At 39.8% G+C, this 16,879-nt stretch overlaps 1 protein-coding gene across 2 annotated transcripts; it reads right to left on the bottom strand.

The window, feature by feature from the left end:
- Positions 1-2,491: 2,491 nt before the first annotated feature.
- LOC6501719 (dipeptidase 1) lies at positions 2,492-16,612 on the bottom strand. 2 transcript variants are annotated; one of them, XR_001409113.3, is made up of 9 exons: positions 16,278-16,612; positions 10,614-11,338; positions 10,217-10,286; positions 9,979-10,155; positions 9,814-9,898; positions 9,640-9,715; positions 9,357-9,495; positions 4,495-4,732; positions 2,492-4,052 (listed from the first exon to the last, which is right to left on the bottom strand). XR_001409113.3 is itself a non-coding variant. In XM_001955807.4 (8 exons), exons 2-8 carry the CDS (start codon positions 11,258-11,260, stop codon positions 4,625-4,627), a joined length of 1,302 nt encoding a protein of 433 aa, XP_001955843.2. In that variant the 5' UTR covers positions 11,261-11,338; positions 16,278-16,612; the 3' UTR covers positions 2,492-4,624. The 2 variants fall into 2 exon arrangements, 1 of the variants encoding a protein (XP_001955843.2); XM_001955807.4 differs by having other exon boundaries at positions 2,492-4,732.
- Between the last annotated feature and the right edge of the window lie 267 nt (positions 16,613-16,879).

Raw genomic sequence — 16,879 nt, 5'->3', positions numbered from 1 at the left:
TATGAGTTTAAGCGACTCCCGTTTGGGCTAAAGAATGCCCCAGCCATTTTCAATCGTCTCATGGCAGAACTACAAAAGCGAGTGCATAAAGGAGATATGATTCACTACATGGACGACATTCTTATTGGTAGCAATAATTTCGAGGAGATGTATGCCAAGCTAGAGAGAGTCCTTACAGTATTGCGAGAGTGTGGACTAACTCTCAATCTGGATAAATGTAAGTTGTACGAGCAGTCTATTACGTTTCTAGGACATCAAATTCACGATGGAGGTATCAGCCCAGGAGAAGTAAAGACGAATGCCATTTCCATGTTCCCCACACCGACCAATGTCACCGAAGTACGTCAGTTTTTAGGATTGACAGGATATTTCCGAAAATTTGTCGCCGGATACGCTATTATATCAGAGCCGTTGCGTATGCTGTTGCGAAAAGCACAAACATTCAAATGGGAGCAGCGCCAAGAGGACGCGTTTAACGAATTGAAAAGAAGCCTAACGTCAAGACCTGTTATCACAAGTTATCGCCTAGATGCTGAACACGAATTACACACAGATGCCAGTGCTGTGGGTTTGGCCGCCGTACTGATGCAAAATGAAGAGGGTCAACTAAAGCCGATTGCTTATTTTAGTCGAGCAACATCTAAGTCTGAGAAAAATTATCACAGTTATGAGCTGGAAGCTCTAGCCGTCGTCGAGTCGTTGGAGCGATTTAAGTATTATGTCTACGGTAAAAATGTTCGAGTAGTTACCGATTGTAATGCCCTGAAATCTTCAATGGATAAGAAGGAACTTATACCCCGAATTGCACGATGGTGGTTAAGGATTCAAGAATATGACATCGAGATTGTACATCGAGCTGGAATACTGATGTGCCACGTTGATGCTTTAAGCCGAGCACCTTTTGAAAACGCACATGAAATGGAGACCGCATGTCTGAAGATTTCCAAAACCCTGATAGACGAAGCTGACTGGTTATTCGCGATACAACTACAAGATGAGAAGATCCAGAACATCGTAGCGGATATGACAAGTGCGAAGCAAACCGAGAACGATGAGTACGTAATAGAGCAAAATCGCCTATTTCGAAAATACGACAACAAGTTGCTATGGGTTGTGCCGAAACAGCTAAGATACCTTATACTACACGAATGCCACGACAAAGCAGGACACATGAGCACAGAGAAAACAATGCAGCGCATTCTTAATTTGTTTTGGTTTCCCCGAATGCGAAATTTCGTCAAGAGCTATATAAAATCATGCATAGGTTGCGCGCTAAACAAAATACCAGGTGGATGCCAAGAAGGAGAGTATCATTACGATGACATTAAGCCTATCCCATTTTATACTGTACACCTGGATCACCTAGGACCTTTTCCAAAGAGTTCAAAGAGGAATGAGCATATTATAGTTATTGTCGACGCCTTTACGAAGTTTAGTATAGTTCGAGCAACAAAAAGTACTGCAACTAAACATGTCTTGGATATCCTGCAAGAGGTTACGAGCTACTTGGGAATGCCAGGACGAATTATCACTGATCGAGGTACCGCCTTCACTTCGAAAGATTTCGAAAAATATTGCAAGTCGAACAACATAAAGCACATCCTTAACGCTGTAAGGACACCGAGAGCCAACGGTCATGCAGAGAGGACGAACAGAATTATTTTGTCCATGCTACTGCCTTCGAATGAAAACGATAAGCGATGGGACGAAATGCTACGATCTATCCAGTGGAGCATTAATACCATGGTAAATAGCACAACTAAATGTTCCCCATTTCAGCTTCTCTTTGGATACGAGCCAAGAGATATTTTAAAGAACACCCTGACCAGCGTGATCCAGAATCAAGAGCAGAGGATGATGACAGATGTCGAGTTGGATACGCTACGAGCAGACGCTGCAACTAGAGTCAACGATCAAAGAGCTGCAGCCAAGAAACGGTACGACGCAAAACACGCTAAGCCCACACAATATAAGCTAGGAGATATTGTACTGGTGGAAAACGAGCCAAGCAGCACGGGTACTTCCAGAAAATTGGAGCCTCGCTATAAAGGACCTTTTATTGTCAACAAGGTGTTGCCGAACGACCGATATCTAGTGGAAGATATCCCCCAGGCCCAACGAAAGCAGAGACATTATAAGTCGGTTTATGCACCCGACAAGATGAAGCGCTGGTGTGAACTTCCAGAAGATGACCAAGATGACGACGATGACTCGAAGGACGACCCCATCTACGAATCTCGCGAGGACGCTGAGAATTTATCAGGAAAGGCCGAATGTAAACAGCTAAGCAGCAATCAAATGTAGGATAACAGAATCTGTTATCGAATAGTAGAGGAGACTGTTAATAAAGCTGCGAGTAGTTAGTCTTAAGCAACAAATAGAGCAGAAACGACGCATAAGTTAAGACCAAAAGACAATTATGTAAAACTATATCTAACATATCCACACATTAATAAACCTATGAGACCACTAAGAAAACCATCCTCTCACATAGGTTTTATATTTTATGAATTTATTTATAATTCCTTTTGTATTTTCTGCTGGCCATTTACGACATCTTCAATTGTACACATATGAATAAATTTATTTATCCTTTGCTCGTTTTTGGTTACTTTCCATTTCACAACTTGACATACTTTTCATACAATTATTGTTACTATTTGATCGGTATTCATACAAATATTTACACGGGTTCGACACTGCTCACATATGTATTCAGTGTGCATAATATTTTTTTTCTATAGGGTTACATTTAGTTTTCCATTTTATTGAATACTTATTATAATCGATAAATTTCAGTTTGGTTTACAATTTCAATCAGCAGTAAAAATGGTTGAATTTTTTTGAAAATTGTTTTTGTTTTTATTTATTTTGTGTCACATTAAACATTAAATTATCATAGTAATATATAAGTAGTAATAGTATATATATATGTAATTTAATTTAATTTTTGATCACATGAGTTATTCTTTTCTGTTTGTTTATCCTTCGCTCCTTGCCTGTTTAAACTTTAAATATGTTTTTAAATTTTTCCTGTTTCTCATCTTGTTTAACAAAAATATTTTATTCAATTTATAAATTGAGCTGAAAAATTGGATTAGAGTACAACTGTCTCACATCCATGCCAGTTGAAAAATGTGCATGTTTCGCACCTGCAAACCTGATTACTAAATTAGGTAAAATGTTTAAAATATATATCTACACATGAGAGTGTGGTATGGGTGATTATGCAGAGATATACGAGTTAAATGGTTCTTTCGCTTTTTTTTAGCGAAGATTATAATTAGTTGCCGTTTAATCGGTTTGCTTGTGAACTTATTTGCAAGTTTGGCGGGCTTAATTTTGCATGGATCTATTAATTATAGAATATGTTTAACCATATTGCGTTTCTCAGTTTATTCGCTGCTTTACTTGCATATTGATTAAAAGATTGGTATTTAAGCCATTCAAATGATGCAAAATCTGCGGTTACATTCCATTCGTGCATTGAATTACATTCATTTTTTTTCTCCTCAATTTGTATAAAACCTTGCCTAATTAAATGTTTAATGTTAATTAACTAATTAAACTGGAATTTCATTTGGGTTAATAACAAAATTAAAAACGATTTAAACGTATAATGTTTTTTAATTACATCGTCTCGTCGAGAGCGCCGCGGCGCCGGGCTAATAAGGGCAAATTAATGAACTTTTGTCGCAATCTGATCCTTGTTGGCCCGGCCAAAATTTCAGTATGAGAATTCAACATTAATTTCATTAACTATTATCTATAATCATTGTAAACTTTAATAACTTTTTCATAGAAAAAATATCCGATGAAAATAAGACTTTATTTCTTACTAACTCTGTGCTTTAGTTTTGGGCTTATCCGTGGGTTTTTTGTTACCGTTTCTTGAATCCATTTTTCATTTCGCATTCGGTTTATTAATTTGAGGCTAAATGTGCTTTACTCTCGCTATTATGGGGTTTACTTTTTCCGCCTTTTGTGTGCTATGGCTTTATGCTACTTTTTTCTTCAGCTTGTCCTTTCTTTCTGCCGACTTAGAGCTAGATCTAGAGATGAAAATAAACATGGCAATGATATTTACACAATGTTGGCTAGTTGGGGCTTGGATGGATGATGTGAGTGGGGTGTGGTGCGGGGGTGCATGGGATGGTGGTTTAGGGTGGTTTTTGGGGGCGTGGCGGTCTCCTAGCTTGCCACTTTGTATTTGTTTATGGGCGCTGCCAGCTGCGCACAAAGTTGTCTGGAAGCAGAAAACAGCAGCTGGTCAGCTTCTCGGCTCTGAGCGATTGAAAAATGTCTGCGTTTTTGCAAGTGTGGCATGTATGGGGATATGGATATATGTTTGCACCGTCATGTTTATACACACACAGGCACACCGCACACACATACACACACCGACAAACAATGCACGGCAGCATCAACAACAAGAACAAGAGCCGGAAAACTTTGTCAATTAACCTAAAACAAGTTTCACTTTACAACACGTACGCTTGACATAATTTTTTCCCATTCTCGCCACGGGACTCCGTTGAATGAAACTGTTGGCATACGTAGATATATATGTATGTGCAAGTGCGCTGGGGGGACATCGGGATGAAGTTTACATATGAAGAAATTATCACGTTCTTGGTCCTTGATAACGACAATAGGATCTGCCCATAATGTCTTCGGCTGGAATTGACTGATCAATGGGTGGCACTCGCAGCAGCTCCATCTGATCTCGTACCTACAAATACACAAGTACATTTCATTTGTTTAAAACTCCATTAGAAATTATTAATGCAAGATGGTTGGAGGGCTGAGGTGGCAAATGGTGGGTGTGTGGGTATGTCAACAGCTGCATTTGATTGATGAAAATTGATTGCATAACGCTAAAACCAAGCTGGCACAACTTATAAAAGTTATTTAGCGTAATTGCCAAAGTTTTGTTTGAATTTTCAAATGCAGGAATGATTCCTTGGAACTTTTCGCGCACTCTTCATATGGCATTAATATTGTTCACAACTTTCGGCGCGAAAATCTGACTTGGCTGTAAGTTATATGGTAAACATTAAGCCCATTTCACTGATTGATTTCCTTATGAATTACGACACTGTAATTATGAAACTAGCTCGCTTTTGAGCTCTTAAATCAGAAAATAATTTGAATTTTCATAAAAAATTGTCCACACCATGTGATAAAGAACATAATTTACGAACTTATGCTAAAAATATTCCCTAAAAGCTTTTAAGCCCGTAAGATGCATGCTTTATTAACCTAATAGGAACAGAAAAAGTCCACAGAGTCCTCTGGTCACAAAAAAAAACTTCTCTACTAACACACATTCAAGTATACATCCTAACCACAAGCACACAGGACCCACACACAGTATCCTTAAAGAGAACCCAAAATCTGAACAAAAAGGAAAAGTTCAAGCACATTTAATGCCACAAAATGCAAAAAGGAATAAAATGGAGGAAGGGCGGTAAAAAAAAAGAAATAAAATGGGAAAAATGTTTTGTTTTCAACACCAAACACCTTTTGAAGGGGTGGTGGCGGTGAGGCCTAGGTCGGCTGGTCCCATTTCCTGGGTTTTGTTTCCCATACAACAATCGAATTTACGACTTTTTTATGAAGCTTTATGTGCGCTCTGCCACACAAACAACAATAAAACGTCAGCTTTGGCTCAGTCATTGCACTTTGTGCCGTGCATGACCCACTCTTAAGCAGAAATGCTGAAACAACAACAGGAACTTTGTGCCTTTTGCCTTTTGGCTAGACTCTTCCGGCCTTTGAGCTGCGTTTCCCATGAAAATGAAAAGCACAGTTCACAGTTACAGTTTGAGTGAAGAGTTCAAAGCGGAAAATGAATGTGGATTTCCCCCGTCATACCGCAACGCATTTCTACATTTTCCCAGAGACCCATAGCCAAATCAATTGTAAGAAGGTCAGCGCCTAAGCTCTTACACAAGGAGAGTTTATAAAACAAAAAAGAATCCTTTGAAATTTCAATATGAAATTGTAAAAAAATATTCAAAATATAAACATGTACAACATTTTTTGGAAAATTTTATTGTTAAATTCAAACGTTTTTTTTGTTAAGTGTATCAAAAAATTCTCACACTAGACGGGGCAAAAGATATTTAAATGAATTTGTCTCGCACAAATTGGTGCCATTTGCCGGGGACATTTGCCCATGGCCCGAACGCAAAGGCCTCCGATGCCGCCACTTGGGCGATGTGTCGTGCCAAATGCCTTTCCACGCTCTCGCATATAAAATAAAAGATACATTTACACAAACGCAGAGAGGGACTGAAATCCTTGGCGTTTCTTTGCCACCGCCTCTGCTGCTTTTGTGTAGATAAAAACTGGCGTCGAGAAAATTATCATGTTCATGGCTATAGCAATGGCTATGGCTATGGGAACAGATCCGCAAGTCGCCCTTTCCTCGCCCAAGCCTCCACAGCCGCCCACAAATTTGTGGACGTCGTTGTTGACTTTAATGTCCTTGGGAATGTGTTCCTGAAACCAACAACGCCTGAAAAATCTCTTCAAACTTAAACTATTTTTCGCTTAGAGATTGAAATGGTTTAAGATTTTAAAGGAGGTCATGTGAAATGGCTAAATTAGATTGTTGAAACTGTTTATATCTTCATAGAACGGAAAAACTATATCTTCAGAATTTCAATCAACTCTGCAACAAATTGTTGGCGAATTGGTTTACTGGAATTGCCCGCTTTCTACTTTGACCAAATGCGTGTCCAGTTGAAAGGGTATATTATAGGAAATATATTATATATGTGGTCGCTTTTCCTCGTTTCTGTATACTGGTGTGCTTGTGCGAGACGGCAATCATTAAAATGGCCTTTTGCCTAATTTCTATGACTTGCTTAATTATCACAGCCATGACCGACCAAGTCCCCCGAGTACACACGACCCAAACTCGGGGCGCACAACAGCATTAAGCTTCTAATAATTGAACATTTGACCCGCTTTTCGTTATTATTTAATTGCATTACGAGCCCAGCTTTGGCGACAGCCATAAGTAGGCTATAACGTATTTTATTTCACTGGCTTCCAGATCCGAGGCTGGAGTATTTGTGTTGGAAATTGGGGTTCAACGAACTCTCGACTGGGCCGATGCAAAACAACAAAACCAAAACGAATGTCATTGGGATAAGTATACATATATGGCTTTAGCTTTAGCTCTGGCTTCATTTTCCGTTCACTGGGCCTTCGGCCAAGATAAAAGGCGTTGGGTAACGTTTTTAATTACTTTTTACCACATATAGCAGGGATAAGGGCGGACCCAGAGCAAAGAAAAAATACAGAAACAAACAGAAACGTATTAAAATACAATTCTTAATGAGCATTATGGCCATGTAATAAACAGCAGTAAAAAATATATTTTTATATTCTATAGGGTTGTCTGCTGAGTGCAAAGCGCAATAAAAGCTGGACGATTTTAATCAGTTGCGCTGCAAAGTAGGCAATACTTTGGTGGCCTTCATTTATGTAGTCGCCATTACGATTGCTCTGATGGGGGAAGTGCGCGGCTCGCCTCGTAATAACGGACTTTGAGTATTTCCACGTATTATATAATATATATATATTATATATACCTACTCTGAACTAAAACTAATTACAATGTTGGGACTGTGTGAGCGGAGTGGGACGGTTGTCCAGGCCCGAGAATATGATTAAAGTTTGCGGGTCGTCTCTCAGTCAGCAAGAGACAAGAGCTAAATTAAAAAATGCTGCGGCGTCTCTTTCCCATCTTTGCTTTGGCAAAGGGGCTTGTCAGAGGAGGTGGAGGTGTGGCAGCAGCAAAGGAGGTTTTTATAATCAGCAAAAGCAATAAAATCTACGACCACTTCCTGCGCTCAAGGGGGCGTATGATTTATTTTTGTTATTAAATCTTTAAATTAGTTCGGCCAGAGGCAAAACTTTTCCTGCATAGAACACAAATGAATACTGTTCAACTATCTAGATTTCGGGCTCTAATCTTTTAATTAATGGTCTCGATTCATGATCTCGATCTGGGGCTAATATCAATAGATTGAAACAAAAAAAACTGGCAAAGGCGAGGTTATTGGAAGAATGTTTTCACATATTATTTGCTATTCAATGTGTGAAAAAAATGTATAAATTTATATTAAATTTATAAAAAAGGCACAATATTTTATTACTTCTATTTATAAATTACATTCCGATTACATTGGCAGAAAGCGACAATAATTGCACATTTCGGCGTAAACAAATGTTAATTAATATTTGATTAATTTCAACTTGTTCATTTAACCATTAATTAAAGAGTTTAAGAGTGGGAGATATCCATTTCAAAAGCAAACTGAAGTGCTCTACCATCGTTTAGTCATCTATCCACCCAGTCATGCATCGAAACATGCAACTAGCCAAGCATTCGACTGAAAAACAAACCCACTTGCAAGCCTTTGAATGGTACTACCCAGTTCTCGAGTGCCGTTCAAAGCCGAGAAGTAACTTCCTAGCATGGGGCTTGGCCCATCCTGTATTGATCTAAATTGAATGCTGCTTGAGCATGAGAAGTGCTCAGACATTGCCAGCCAACAGCCTGGCAGCTCCGAATCCATGAGTCAAACAAAAACCAATTCCCTCTAGTACATTCTCCAGTATCCATGCGAAAACTGCACAGACGGCAAACAAGCTGACCGCATCCTGCAAACAGGCTGCAGACTCCTGGAAGCTGTTGCTTCTGTTGCTGGCCAGGCTCGTGTATAAATATCGGAATAAGCATTTGAAAATCCTTTTAAAATTATTTCACAACTTGCGTCTTTTCGACGCCAAGCCATTGTCCTGGCAGTGTTCCTGCTCCCCCATTTTGCTCTTCCGTCTTCTAGTCCAAGTATGTGCAAATTCCATTGCAAAGCCACATTATTCCTTTTATCCTTGCGAAAGGAATTTTCCAACTGCAATAACAACCGAGAAAGGAGACCATACCAATGTCCTTTTTCCAACTTCTTTGTTTGTTTGTTGAAAAATGTGTGTTTAGTTCTCCGCACTGGATCCGACTTTAAGTCGGTCAGGTGCGCGCCTAATACCAAGAAAACCGGGAAAAAAATAATAATGTAGGGACAACATATTTAATACCTTTCAAATTGTATATATAGAAGCTTGAGTGGCTTACCCAGCTTGAAGGGAGACTTGAAAAAATTACCGATTTTTAAACTAAATTTCTAGATTGTTATTTTAAGACTGCTCTTTGTGATTTTCTAACTCCGATCTACTATCTCTCAGTGTGCTAAAGCATCCTCCAGGGTTGAAACGTTGGACAATAGAAAAATGCCAAAGAAAAGTGAGCAATTTCTGTGTAGTTTTTGCTGTGAACTTACCGCTTCGACTTCCTTGAATACACGTATTAGATTCTTGCCAGCCAACTTGGCAATATCCTCCTCCGACCATTTATCAGACTCGAGCAGGGCAGCAAAAAGATGCGGATATTTGGACACATCCTCCAGTCCTTTGGGCACTCTTAAGTGGAAAGTGGAAATGGCGCACAGAGAGAAGTCCGGAAAGAGAATAAGAGAAACAGAGACCATAATTTGGTAAATGAAATGAAATGTAATTGAAGCTGGAGATGGAGCTGGAGCTGGAAAAACTCGAACTAGTACTTACAAGTTGACTCCGTCGTAGCCAGCTCCAATGCCAACATGATCGATGCCAGCCACCTCCCTTATGTGGTTGATATGCGCTAAAGGGCGGGCCAAAAAGCACAAGTTTAAAGATTAATAGTTCAACTCTTCGCCCACTGACCCTTCACCGAACAGAAGTGAACTGAAATGAACCTACCCACGACATCGTGCAATGTTGCCTGTCCGGAGCAGCTGACGAAATGCGGGTAAAAGGCAACCATCACCAGACCGCCGTTTATTGCCTGCAATGGTCGTGGAGTGGGAATGGGGTTGTGGGGATTAATGCATCACCAGATTAATGCCTTCTTAATGTACTACTCACAATGCGTTGCAGGACATGATCGGGAACGTTGCGGCTGCTGTTGCAGATGGCGTGTGCCGAGGAGTGCGAGAATATGAGGGGAGCCCGCGAGGCGGCCAGGGCGTCCAGCATGGTTGGTACCGAAACATGTGACAGATCAACAATCATACCCAGCCGGTTCATCTCCTTGACTACCAGCTACCCAATAAGTTTCATGTTAATATATATTATCTTTTTTTGGAAAGAGAAAATCACATACCTTTCCGAATTGGGAGAGGCCGCCTATATGCGGATACTTTCCCGGTTCGTCAACTTTGCAGCAGTCCGCCCTAAAAAATATTAAATACATATTTATTTTTACCATTTATTTTAATTTTATGTTTTATATATATGTAGTTCTAAAATCTTTAATGCTCTTGTTTCTACGAAGCTGAATTCAATAGCATGCATCTAAAATATCATGATAAATCGGAAATAAAAACATTTTACTATCGATTCCTGTTTTCAAATAAAAATGGTTTCGCTAATAAAGAATTTACAGCTGCCTGTAACCTTCGAAGCTTACTCTTAAATATCTAAAAACGATAAAACAAAGTGCATGGCAGCTTAAAGGGGATTACTGTCAGCAAAGAGAACCCTTGTTATTCGAAACTCACCATGGTGTATTGCAGGTGTGGGTGAGAGTTAGGTATCTGGCACCCAGTTGGTAGAACATTCGCAGGACACTGAGACTGGTGCCGATGGCATGGCCACCTTCCACCCCAATCAAACTGGCAATCTTCCCGATCCGGTGTGTCTGCTCGATACCCGAGGCAGTTGTCACTAGGGCCATGTGGTGCGGATAGAGCTGGACAAGTCGCCGGATCAGATCGATCTGCTCCAGGGTCAGTTGCACGGCATCCAGGTGCTGGGACGAGCACGGAGCGTAGGCGGACCAGAACTGGGCCGATACCATGCCCTCTTTCAGTCGGCGCAGATCCGTGTGGCTCCAGGCACTCGACGACCACGGTGCCAGTTCCCGTAAATCGCCCCCAAAGTGGAAATCCTTGAGCTGGTTCTTCAGGAACTTGCGTATGTTCCAGGGCAGATCGTTGTGCCCGTCGATCAGCGGCACCTCCTTGAGGACATTCCGCACCCGCTGCATCCGGTAGTCGAAGTCGTCGCCGGTTTTTGAGCCACCGCTGGCCGCCGGCGCTGCTCCGGCCGAGCATCGCAGGATGGGCAGGACGAGCGGGAAGTAGACGAATGTTAAACAGTTGAGGCCACAAAGCACGAAGCCTTTTGGCAGCTTCCGTGATTTCATTGCCCCCAAGCGGCGCGGAGCTCTAGTCGCAGAGCACACAGTCCGCAGCACTCACATTGATGATGTTCCGCCTTCTAGCTGGGAAAGGGATAATGACAAAAGATAGATGATTAAGATCACTGAAACAAAATAGTACTATATATTTGAAGCAAGTAGTAGACTTTAAGCCTTTTGAAATAAGAATTTAATATCTCCTTTTACCAAAAAATAAACATAGAAAATATATGTCCATATTAGGGATGTCATGGCCATTTTTTCCAAGTGTGGCAGTTCAATAGAGGGCCAAAGATTTGGTCTATTGCATGTGCGGGTGGCGTGATTGAGCTATTGAAAGTTGTTGGCAAACAAATGTCATAAATATAACGCCCACGGCTACAACTACCATCCGAACAGGCAAAGCCACCCAAAAGCCAATGGAAAAGACCCACCGGCCACGCCCCATTTGCTTGGCTTTTCCGCCACCAACCCACAAACATAAATAAAACTTTTCATATTTATTTCAGAGCCCAACTTCAAATCGAAATCGCGCACAAAATGCATAAAATGCACAATAAAAATGCAAAAATTATTTATAGCAAAGTTTCCCCTAACATATATTTTACTTTTTTTTCTTTTAGCCAGCATAGTATCACCGAACCCCAAAAAAGAAATCATAGAAAATTTAAATAGTTTTCCCCTGTTGTTTGAAAAAAAGTTTGGGAGGGAGTCGGGGATTTACTTTATCCATACGAATTTATTTTATTTTTTTGAAAACGACATAAAGTTTGGCTTTTGGTCGAGCAGGTGCCAGAAAATGGAAAGAGAAATCCGAAAGAACAAAGTTGTAAGTTTTCGAAGAAATTGAAGCCCGATTTTGGTTGGAAATTGGGTCAACTGGATAAATATTTATTTCCATGTCGTAGAAAGCGAAATTTAAATTCTTCAACTGATGTTAGAACAAAGGTTAACGACTTGAATAGTATAAATAAATAATAAAATAAATGCTTTTGCACTAAATTATTTTTATGTCGTGCTTATGATAATACTTTTTTCTATTTAAATCTCTCTGTGCAGAACGCACAAAGCCAGCAGACACAAAAGTGTGAGTGGCAAGAAGCGAAATGAGGGGCAAGTGGAATCCGCATGTTGATTTTCATGCTCTGATGCTTGCGAACAAAATGAAAACATTCCGCCATGAACAACTTGGGCGATATCTTATCTCCTTGGTCTGATTCTCTGTTTGGGTCTTCTTCTTCTTGGACTCTTTTGATCCCCATTATGGATTTGGTCTCCTGCCGAATCGATAGAATTTTCTGCTTCACCATGCTGTCCTCGGAGTCGTTGGATTGCCGTTTGTCGCAATCCTTAAGCTATCTGGCCAAACCAAAAAATTATGCAAAAATCAACAGAGACAACGATGAGCAGGAAATGACAACATTGACAAGGGCAACGCGCCACGAATATTTTTCGACATGCAAAACGTGACTGAAACGCAACGCACGAATTATTAATACAACAACTTCGAAGGGGCCGGAAAATTAGACCCAGTTGGGTTAACAGGAAGCGAAAAGGAGAGACGTCAGCCATCAGGCAAGGACACCAAATAGAGTCGGGTCTGTGAAATCGAAAACCTTTGGCGCTTCATTAGGCACGGATGTTTTAAAGCAGGCAGCGTACAAACCGAAATTAAAAGCCGCAACAAGGGTATTAATTAAATGGAAGAGCTCTGCCAATTGAAGGCGAAAATGCCGCAATCAAAGTTAAATCTGGCTTCAGCCAAATTGTTTAAGTGAATACTTGGTAGGGCCTCAATCAATGGGCTTTCGATAATTAATCCTTGCTTCTTTAGAGAACAATATCACATGAATTATTTTTGTACAGAAATATTGTAATATTAAAGTCTACTTTATTGAAGAATCAAATATGACTGGCGAGTTAATAAATCGCGCTTCTTACTGTCGGAAAATGAACGGTGAAGCCCTCGACATCCACACAGCAAAGGCGAAACGGGCGCAAGGATAACTGCGTACAACACTGCGTATGAGCAATATATGTGGGCCTGCCTTTTATTTCATTTATGCATTTTTTGCTGAGTGGCATGCACGTGGGAGAAGGGTGGAGATGGAAGGATATGCCTGGAACGGAAAAATGAAGGAAATTCATGGGGTATGGGAGGGGCGTGCAAGTGAATCGTACATTTATTGCAACATGAAACATTATTTTGCATGGCCTCAAAAAATAGCGAACGAAGAAAAGGAAGCGGGATGAAAACGAGGAATGTGAAGAAGAAGGAAAATAGCAGCGACAGTTCCTGGAGTATAGGCAGAGGGGGGAATAAGGAAAATGAGGGGAGGGGGAGTGCCGGAGAAGCCGGAGCGCGCGCGTTGGAAAATTGCAGTAAGGAAATGCGATGTCCTCGTTGCAGTTGGAATTTCCATGCAAAGTGGCAAGCAAATAAATATGAAAAAAAAAATGCTTTTCTTTTCTACATTAGTGCACCATTTAAGGAAGTTGTCCCCGCCCCATACCGACCAGCACCACCCCCCTTAAGATATAGCACTGCGAGTTTGTCGTCTTTCATTTCCATTTTGCTACTACCCGCCCGCTGAAAAAATAAAGGAAACGTGCCGTAAACTACAGCAGACAATCAAAATGCATTCATGTGCGCTTACTTTACGTTATTTATAATCAACCACCCCCCAATGCCACTCATTCAGCTCTAAATTCCATTCACTGCGAATTGTAGCAAACAGTCAATGCGATTGCCACCCGGCCACTGCCTAACCTACTTCCACCCACACAGCCCACCGTCCATGCCTCTTCAGAAATTCCCTGTCTCACGGAGTTGCGAATTCCTAAGGGCTTCGGCTTTGTAAGCTCGCAAGGAACCAGTCTGATATGGTCTTTTCACAGTAATGGACAACTTGCTTGAAGCCAGGCTTTATTTGACTTTGCTTATTCAATTTTGAGCGAATAAATATGTATATATGTATGTGCCAGCGGGGCCTGATAATAGCGGATTATTACATCATTAGAAAAATCTGCACAAAGAATGAAGCTTAGTTGCAGAGCATTATTAAATCATAAAATTTATTTATTCTAACTTGAGAGGGAAGCTGTGTTTATTTATGGAACTCATATCTCGGTTTATCCTTGAATCTCAAAAATATTAAATATGTTTAATTAATCGTAAAAAGAAAAGATTATTCAGAGAAGGAAGTTACACCTTTTTCTTTAAAATATTAAATTATTAAATGTAGTACACATGTGTAGAAGCAACTGTTGAATTTATTGTATTAAAAAAAAAATATTTACTTTAAAGTTATTGAAAGTGAGGAACACATATGGAGCATGAATAAAACAATATTAGATATACAATAGAAGCCAGAAAAAAGTAAAAATCAAACTTTAAGGACATTATTGTTGTACATTGTGGCATTTCTATTTTGGGTTTCATTCGAATTTTTTGCCAAAGGCAAGTAAAACTGAACAGAACAATTTTCCACAATTTTTGTCCTTTTTTCCGATGGGGACCAAAAAAACAACAAACCGCACCAATCCATGACAATGAGTGGCGAACATTTGGGGCCGAAAGACATGCGGAATGGTATAAGAATGAATTGAAATTATTTTACAACATTTTCATGATTCTGGCCGTTTGTTTGATTTGCGTCGACCTTCGCTTTCGTTTGCTCTGCCCCTTTTTCATTGTTTTTATTTCTCTGTTTTTTTATGAATAATTTATGCTCGAGTTCAGTCGAGGAGAGGGCATCAAATGAAGCTCTAAAACAAAAAGGTTAGACCCTAAATTTAATGGCATATGTTGCGGCATACCGCTATTAATGAGCGATGGCATTTCCAAACAGATGTTCAAATAATGGTCAAATATATCAGAGAATAGAGAAAGTATCTTAAGAAATTTAAAATACCTTTTTGAAAATAAACATACTTTAAGATTCAAAATTTAAGCTAAAATCATTTCATGAAATCTCTATAGTGATTCTCAATAATTACCAAGAAATAACACTTCCAATTTAATTTGGGATTAAAAAGGAAACCCATTCTCCGAATGGCTTAGAAAATTCAGGTTAGCAAATACTTGGCAACCACAAATTTTAGCATTTGAAGAGAGATTCCTGCCGCAAGCCACAGAATTCAAACTAGACTAAATTCCAGATACCAGATACCAAGTTGACCGACGGCCCTCATAAACACTTTGTCCTTCTCAAAACAAAAAATGAGCCGAAGAAAAGGTAGAAGGCATTTATAAATGCCACAACAAAAGCTAGAGAAATGAGAGCCGGAGTTGGGGTCGGATTTGGGTATAAAGATTGCTAAGGGGCGTGCCAGGAGGCAGGCGGCAGTAGGGGTGTTGTAAGTTCAAAGCAAATTGTTGCGGAAGGCAGGAATCAACATTATCATCAGCAGCCAGGATGCTGTTCAGTCGGTTATAGGATACTCATTCTCGTTTTCATTTCGGGGCGAATGCAGATGAGGACGAGACAAAACACAGACTCACAAACACACACACCCACTCCATGGGGAAGACTGTCCAAGTATATGTGTGTGGTGAGGAAAGTGCGGGTGCTAGATTGGGGGGCGAGTGAATGAGTGTTGTGTCGCCTACCGCATATTAATGAGCCGAATGCCACAAAGCCAAGCTAAACGCGCTGCCATCAATTGCTCAATATTATGACTGCGGGGAGCAGAAATCTGCATACGAATATGTACGCTAAATTCTGGCCAAAACTGTGCTATCTATTTAACATTTTTTCGCTTTGTTTAAGAACTTCTAGGAAGGTTCAAGAGAGCAAATAGAGTTTGATTTAAGATCTAAAAAACGTCGATAAGAATGAGACAAACTTATGGGTTGAATTAAAGAGTATACTTATTATTGAAAAAATACGTAATAAGTATTACTATCCTTATTAAAATAATATATTTTTTCTCATAAGTAAACACTTATTTTTTATCCAAAGTTTATTAAATCAATTGTTCCGCATAAAACCACATATTCGCAAACACTTGGAGCTCTTACCAAAACTTTTCAAACTATATAACATTCTTTGCCCAACACGTTCTATTAATTTTTTTTTATTTTTTGTTATTTTATTCAGTTAAATCACTGGCTGAGCTTGAAATTGCAATTATATTTTTCATTTCACAGTCACGACTCACATAATTACAAATACTATTCTGCTTTTTGGGGTGCACCACAATACGTAACGTATACGCCACTGTGTCCGCGGGTGCGAAGAAATCGCGCAGCGCAAGTGGAACGCAACACGTGTGAGGCGACAACTGCCGATCAGTTGCCACACAACTAGACCGGCCGACACACGAATTCAAACTGAAAACTGAGCCAGAATCCTGAGACGAAAATGGCAAGCCAGTTGGGGCAGTCACACCGAAACGAAAAAGGACGAAGGACGACTATGCACGAGGCTCCGAGAACAAGGTTAACAAAGAGAAAAATTACCGAGTCTTTTAGGTTAGGTAAGAGCAATGAATTAAGTTTTTTGCACATATTTTGATGTTTTTTTAATCAATCAATAATGAAATATATGTAGAAGTATAGTTTTTTATTAAAATATATTTTTAATAAAATTTGATTAAAATATATATTTTCATTGAAAACTG

This window comes from Drosophila ananassae, chromosome 2L, assembly GCF_017639315.1.
Source record: "Drosophila ananassae strain 14024-0371.13 chromosome 2L, ASM1763931v2, whole genome shotgun sequence".
Taxonomy (NCBI): Eukaryota; Metazoa; Arthropoda; class Insecta; order Diptera; family Drosophilidae; genus Drosophila; species Drosophila ananassae.
This window is presented reverse-complemented; position numbering and strand designations above follow the sequence as displayed.